Below are 7,932 nucleotides of genomic sequence, written 5' to 3'. Positions count from 1 at the left end.
GAGGGGAGGGGAGGGGGGATAGTAGAGGATAGGAAAGGCAGCAGAACACAACAGACACTAGTATGGCAATATGTAAATCAATGGATGTGTAACTGATGTGATTGTGCAATCTGTATATGGGGTAAAAATGGGAGTTCATAACCCGCTTGAATCAAAGTGTGAAATATGATATATCAAGAACTATGTAATGTTTTGAACAACCAACAATAAAAAATTAAAAAAAAAGAACTATGTAATGTTTTGAACAACCAACAATAAAAAATTAAAAAAAAAACTGTTAAGTTCATCGAGAAGAAGAAAAATTTGAGCAGCTGTCTAGCCTAAGATATATGGCATCTTGGATTTGATTCAAGGACATTATGTAAAAACTAAGAAAACTAATAAGATGTGAATTTCAGTGAATAATGATGTATCGATATTGGCTCATTACTTATCATAGACATATCGTATGATGAGTGTTAACAACTAGAATATATTAGACCCTCTTTAATGTCCTTATAACTTTTCTGTAAATCTACAACTCTCCTAAAATGAAGCTTATAGTTTAAAATGGCATTCTTTTTCAGTTGTTCTTCAAAGGAGTGTTTTTTTTTTTTAAATTTTAATATGTATGCCAGCATGAATTATCTCAGGATATTATTAAAATGCAGATTTTAACTGAAGCTCTGAAGGGGGCCTGAGTTTCTGCATTTCTAATACATGCCAGGTGTTGCTGATGCTGCCAGTTCATGACCACACTTCAGGTTAAAAGGTCTGAAAATATGTCATGCTGTTGTCAGATGTGTTTAGTCAGTTGCATGTGTATAAAAGGTTATTTCCAAGCAGCAATGTTCCTTATAGGCTATTTTCTAGTGATACTTTTGCTCAAAAAACCAGAAGTGTTGACCAAAAAAACACAGGTATACATTTCAGTGAAAGTGATATCTTAGAATTAAGTTCTGGGGGAAAGAAAAGCTGGTTCTTATCATTACCACTATCCCTAGTGTACACACACAGGCACATGTGCTTGTTTTTTAAACTGTTGCTTAAAAGAGATCAGAAGCTCTGGATGCGTTTACAGTAGTAAAGTGTTGATAGGCAAAGTCGGCACCTTTTAGAGGTAGTGCGAGACTCTATGGTTCTCAAACAAATACCTTATCCATTACACTTCAGTAAGGATAACACTTAATTCTAGTCACTTGGTATCTTTTCTGCATTGAGGAAACATATGAAAGAAGTACTTCCTTGGGCAAGAAAGTGTATGTTCAGGGACTAAGGTGGAAGATGGCTAGTATTAGCCCTTTTAAATGTTACAAATACAAATATTTAAATGTTATACATACAAAAAATAGTGCAGTGCTTCCGATTGAGTACTTTATGAAACATTACTGCTGCAAGATGCAAGACCCCTCCTGTGAAGAGACTCTAGTTAAATAATTCTAGGAAATGGTAACCTCACAAATGCACTATAGAGGTACATAGCACCTATTTAGTTATATAGTACTGTCTATCAAATCTATATAGCAGAATAGTGGGCAGTGGCTCTCCCAGACCCTGCCACCATACCCACCAGTGCAGATCTTTGAGACCCCATAGGCTCTCTCTACCCTTGGAGGCATATGGGGTCATGCTGTAAAGCCAGTTTTACTTCTGCCCTCTGCATGCACAGCACAAAAGGATCCCGAGGGAAACGTTGGGGAGTTCTTCATTCTGCTTTAGCTCAGTGACTCGTGAAGGTCATACCATGCTCTCAGGGTACATGGCCTAAACAGTCTTAGAGACAATCATCATCTGGACAGAGTTCTGTATTCCATCCAAGTTAGTTCCAGTGTGCAAAGCTGTTTAGAGGTATTCTCACTAACCTCATCCCAAATCACTCCTGCTAGTCACCTGACAAATACCCCAATGGAATAAAGAGAGTGTGTGTGTGTGAAGAATCTCCAGCCCTTACTCTGTCCAACAGATACAGAGCCTAAAAAGACATGGAGGGGAGTTTGATCCTGACTCCGCCTCTCCTTGTGTGACAGCTAGAGCTATACCAGTGTCTAACAGAGAATAAAAGCTCCAGGCCATCATCACAATTGAACATCAAGTAGCAGAATTGTTTTAAAATAACAGCCAACGTCAACAGAGCCAGAGGAAACCCCCCATTCCAGACAGAGGTTCCATTCCCATTATAGAAGTAACCACAGAGGGTACCCTTCATATACTCTCCTTTACCACACTCTTGGAAGACCTACAGAGAAAAGCAGCTTTCTCAGACTCTGCCATGGTACACATTGTGCTAAAATCCATTAACGTTAGTCAAAGAAGCCACAGGGACACTATACTAAGAAGTCCAATTGGAATTAAACTCTACATTACACAATAAACCAATATCTTAGGATGCATCATCAGGAGAAGCTGCTTACTTAGAAGGCATTTACATAGAAGTAAAAGAGATATCCATCACAACAGACATGCAAATCTCAACACAGAAATTTAAGAAATTAAAAAAAAATGCAACAAGACCCCTCCCATAGTTTATAATTGTCAAGTAACTGACGGCAAAGACATTGATGTGGATAAAAATGCCAAAGATTCAAAAGAATGATTTTAAAAACATTCAATGAAATCCAAGAAAATACATACATACAGTTGAAAAAGTAAGAAAGAATCCAGGATATGAATTCAATGAAGAAATAGAGATTTTAAAAAAAGAACCAGGTAGAAATCTTGGAAATAAGAAGCTCAATAAGTCAGATTGAAAACAACAACAACAACAACAATCAGTTGAAATCCTCCACAATGGCTAGATTAATCAGAAGTAAGAATATTGAATCTTAATAACTCTATCAGTATAGTACCTTCAGACAGCAATAAAGAAAAAAATAGAAAAGAATGAAGAGAACATAAAGATATCTGGGACACCATTAAAAGTCTGAATAATCAGCATATTAAAGGAAGAAGAGATACATGTTAAGGGCATAAAAAACATATTCACCAAAATAGTAGAAAAATTTACAAGTCTTGGGAAAGACGTGAACATTCAGAAATAGCAGGCATTTAGAACCAGACTAGACAGGACCAGAAAAGAACTCTTGGTAACACATTAAATTGTCAAAAGTACAGGACAAAGAAAAAGTATTAAATGCTGTAACAGAGAAGTGCCAACTCAGATTTAAAGGCAAATGCATTGGAATAATAGCAGATTTCTCAGCAAAAACTCTAAATATCAGTAGGGCATGAAACGACATTTTTCAAGTCCTGAAAGAAAATAGCTTCCAAACTAGGTTACTATACTCAATGTGGTTCTCCTTCAGAATAAAACAGAAATAAAGATATTCCAAGACAAGGATCAACTAAAGGAATTTATGACTATTTGATCAATGTTACAGAAGATATTTAAGGGAATTCTACTCCCAGAAGAAAAAAAAAGATTAACAATCATGAGACAACAAGAATGAATAAATCTCATTAGAAGAGTAGAAAATGAAAATAAAAAATAGGAAAGAATCAAACATAAACAATATAGTAAATAATCAAATGTTAAGGTGAATAACAGGAAGGAATGAAGATGTAATATTCAAAACAACCAGAAGAAAATTCACAAAATGACAAGAACAATAACATATCTTTTAATAATAATGATGAATGCAGATTGTCTAAAATCTCCAATTAAAAGAGAGCAATTGCTGACTGAATTAAGAAACAAGACCCAACAATATGCAGCCTGTAAGTAACTTCCCTCACCTGCAAAATCACACACACACTGAAGTAAAAGGAAGAAAAATGATATTCCAAGTAAACACAACCTGAAAACAAGCAGGAATGGGTATAATCTCTGAAAAAAATAGTATAAATCAATTAGAAATGACAAAGAAGGCCACTAACAAGGGAAAATTCATCAAGAAGTTGTAATAATTATAAATATATACACTGAATACCGAGGACCCAATTATATAAAACAATCACTACTAAAGATAAAAGAAAGTTAGGTCCTAACATAATAATAGTGGGTAACTTCAATACCCCACTCTCACCAATAGATAGGTCATCTCAAATAAAACAACAACAAAAACAGTATCAGAGTTGAATTTCACTTCAGATCAAATGAACTTTGAACAGACACCTACAAAAATATTCCATCCAACAGCTGCAGAATAAATATTCTTTTTGTCAGCATGTGAAACTTTTTCCAAAATAAATCATACATTGCAAAAAAATGTTAACAAAATTTTAAAAATGAAATAATTTCTTGCATCCTATCATATTAAAATGGAATGAAACTAGAAATCAATGGCAAAAATAATTACAGAAATTATACAAACATGAAGATTGAACAATACAGTTTTGAATGAACAGTGGGTCACTGAAGAAATTAAAGGGCATATCTAAATTTCTAAAATAGTATGAAAATGGAAATAGAACATACCAGAACCTCTAGGATATAGTAAATGCACTACTAAGAGGGAAATTTATAGCAATGAGTGCACACATTAAAAGGAAGAAAAAAAATACCAATTCTCAGAAAGATCTCAAATAAAGAACCTAATGACATATCTCAAGATCTTAGAAAAACAAGAACAAACAAAACCAAAATCAGTTGAAAGAGAGAAATAATAAAGTTCAGAATAGAAAAAAATAGAGGCTAAAAGAACAGTATAATGTACTAGTGAAACAAAGAGTTGACACCTTGAAAAGATAAAACACAATAGACAAAACTTTAGTTAAACTAACCAAAAAAGAGAGAGTGAAGACACAAATAAAAAAATTAGAGGTGAAACAAAGACAACTGAAACTTGATGAATCACTAGGGAATATTTTCAAAAGCTATATGCCAATAAATCGGAAAATCTAGAAGAAACATGCAAATTTTTAGATACACATGACCTATTAATATTGAACCCAGAGGATATTCAAAACCTAAATACATGAATACTAAGCAATGAGAGTAATAAAATAATAAACAATGATCAGTAATAAAAAAGTCTCCCAACAAAGAAAAGCCCATTTTGATGAAATAGAAGGGGAAAGAATCCTTCCCAACTCATTCTAGGAAGCCAGTCCCCAACATTCCCTCTTCTTCTTTTAGCTGTTTTGTTTTTGTGTTTTCTTCTTATGCATCAAAGGATGGGGTGAGGAGGAAACTGGTAAATAAATCTCATTAGAAGATTTATTCATTTAGAATTATTTTAGAATTTATTTATTCATTTAGAATTATTTTCAAGTATTTGTTAGAGAGATGGTCCATAGGTTGTCAGACATTCAAAAGTATCTACAATGTAATATCATTATCACCCTCCCAAGCGCTACCTTCCACCTCTGCTAGTAGTTTACTTTACTTGTAAAGTGCTTACTTTGTATTTATTAGATTATACCAATGACAAAACAAACACTGAATGATACTATGGAACAAATACTAAATGATATAACTACTGTAAATTTGTAAAAATATAAATATTTTCAAAATGATAAAAACACTAAATATATAATACAAATACTACAATATGGTAGAAATACTTAATGAAAGAAAATGATATAAATAAATGATATTATGATAAAACATGTTGAGTATCTTTATCATCATTTCACTTAGTTTATCAGTTTATCATTTAGTGTTTATATCACTGTATCACTAGTAGTATATCTCTTAGTACCTACTAAATTTTAAAGGAACAGGAATGTAGCATACAGTTAAGTATGGATGAGTTTAAGTATCCATTCTTAAATATATGCCAGAATTATCAGACATTTAAATGACCTGGGAAAAAAGAAGAAAAAAAAAAGAGACAAATTTTACAGGTGTTTTTCGTACAAAAACCCACACTCACCATTTTCTTTATGGCAGTAATCAAATCCTGCCACACTACACCTTCGAAAAACCATCTTGTTCTCAGTGAGAGTTCCCGTCTTATCAGAAAACAGGTACTGAATCTGTCCAAGATCCTCAGTGATGTTCAGAGCCCGACACTGAACAGTAGAATCTATTTTCTCATTGTAGAAATCCACATCACTTTGAATAAAATATATTTGTCCGAGCTTCACAATTTCGATGGAAACATAGAGAGAAATGGGAATCAAGACCTAAAAAGATCCAAACAATTTAAAAAATGTTAAAGTTGTTTAAAGAAAGTGAAGACAGCTGAGCATAGCTGGATTAGAAGCAAAGACCTTAAAATTCCTTGAGAAGTCTGATGTAAATTACCTGTAGCAAAATGATCATGGTCCAAAACATATAGAATCCTGCCAACACTGGTGATATGATATGACCGTCAGGCTCTGGGATATTAAAAAAGGGCATGTTTTCGTATTTGTTCAGCCAGATTCCATGACCTTTCAAAAGAACACAGAAATCAGAAGAATGCAACATAAATATTATATAAATATAGAACTCTATTCCTCAAGAAGGAGGGGTGAGAGTATTCCTTGTGGTTAATACCATTTGTTTGTTTTTGGAAAAAAGGTCAAATTCAAAGGGCTACACAAACTGCTGTCTCTGTTTTCTTCTCTCTAAATATTTTCCCAGGAGTCTTCGATACTACAGCAAAAGGTAAGTGAATATAGTTAACAATAATGTTTTTCATGACAAAGGATGAGAGAGATCAACATATGAGGAAAAAATTATTGACAAATAAAAACTACCTAACAGAAGACACAGTCATAAATGACACTTTGGGGGGAAATAAAAGTACTTGATATCTTGCTGAAAAGATGTTAGTACATAATTGAAGTTTACCTACCCACTGCCCCAGTTAAACACATTATAACCAGAAGCAGAACACACCAGAGGACATCTGTATTTGCTCTTCTTTCTAATTTGCTGCGTTTATACCTTGGCCCACTGTTGTTCAGCATTGCTTTGGTTTCATGTCCTGTGAAGGAAACATGGTATGTCAGAAAATGCATAAGTAAAACCAGGTAGCAAGTATCACACTTGAAAATCTCTCTGGAAGACAGTGTGATAAAACATAGTTACATAATACATTTTGGCAGTGTAGTCTGCATTTCTCTTTTCTCTTTTCTTTTATTTTCTGATATTTTAGAATAATGGATCAGACCACTGATGAGTTTATCAAGACAAAGTTGACTTTCTGCTTCCATACCGAGCATTGTGAGTACATGAAAAATGCAAACTTATAGAAAAGCACAGAAGGCACAGTGATGAAAATTAGGAGCACAACCAACCTGCATAAACCACAATGCCCACAACAGCCTCTGTGTTTCTAATGGTGCATCCTCTAAGCAATAGATTTTCCTTGCTGAGACCCACGCGTTCTTTGTTGGAATGTTCTCTATAAGAAAGACATCATACAATTTTATTTTAAAATGGCAAACGTGAGGATATAAAAATAAAATCATGGTCCTCACAGAATAGTAAGTTAGGCAGTTCACAAGAAAGATTTCAAATCTCTGGCAGATTTGCATTTGTGATTTCAGTTCCCTATTGTGCCTATGAGAAAGCTGCAGTCGGTTTCTAACTCTCACTGTTTTCTCTCAGTCATCACCTATTACTATAAGAACTCAGGCATATTCCAATGAAGGTCCTTACTTTCCTAGTACAAACTGTATGTAGGATAACTTTGTACTTGATGAGTGAAAAATCATTGATAGGATTAGAAAAATCACCGTTTTCAACATGGATAAAATCAAGATTCATCCTAGGCAATGATAATTAGTGGTTGCTTAAACTGAGGCAAAAGACTGGGAACTTTGTAATGAAAATATAAGGCCGACAATACTCATCTGACAATGGGAACACACTATGGTTCTCTGATTTATGGGAAAGGAAGTCATGGCTCCATGGATTTCTATCAGGGCACTTAACCTGGGGGCTTCCAAGGATCTATGAAGCCTCTGAAATTACATGCAATATTGTATATGTGTGTGTTTCTTTTCTCTTTTATTTTATTTTCTGATATTTTCTAGGGAGAGGAGCCATTTTTTTTTTCATAAGTGGGACAGAGAAAGATG

General features: G+C 34.0%; 1 protein-coding gene across 3 annotated transcripts in view; it reads right to left on the bottom strand.

Annotated features, from left to right (window-relative positions):
• The window catches only part of Atp10d (ATPase phospholipid transporting 10D (putative)), a 108,619-nt gene that overhangs the window by 50,371 nt on the left and 50,316 nt on the right, over positions 1-7,932 (bottom strand). For all 3 annotated transcript variants that reach the window (XM_048784432.1, XM_048784431.1, XM_015482080.2), the window contains 4 exons: positions 7,147-7,253; positions 6,702-6,833; positions 6,167-6,294; positions 5,793-6,045 (listed from right to left, as the gene is read on the bottom strand). In XM_048784432.1, the coding sequence (XP_048640389.1) occupies positions 5,793-6,045; positions 6,167-6,294; positions 6,702-6,833; positions 7,147-7,253 (620 nt within the window). The remainder of the gene's footprint in view (positions 1-5,792; positions 6,046-6,166; positions 6,295-6,701; positions 6,834-7,146; positions 7,254-7,932) is intronic.

Source organism: Marmota marmota, unplaced genomic scaffold, assembly GCF_001458135.2.
Source record: "Marmota marmota marmota unplaced genomic scaffold, marMar, whole genome shotgun sequence".
Classification (NCBI taxonomy): Eukaryota; Metazoa; Chordata; class Mammalia; order Rodentia; family Sciuridae; genus Marmota; species Marmota marmota.
Note: the sequence above shows the minus strand (reverse complement) of the source record. Positions and strands in the feature narration are given on the sequence as shown.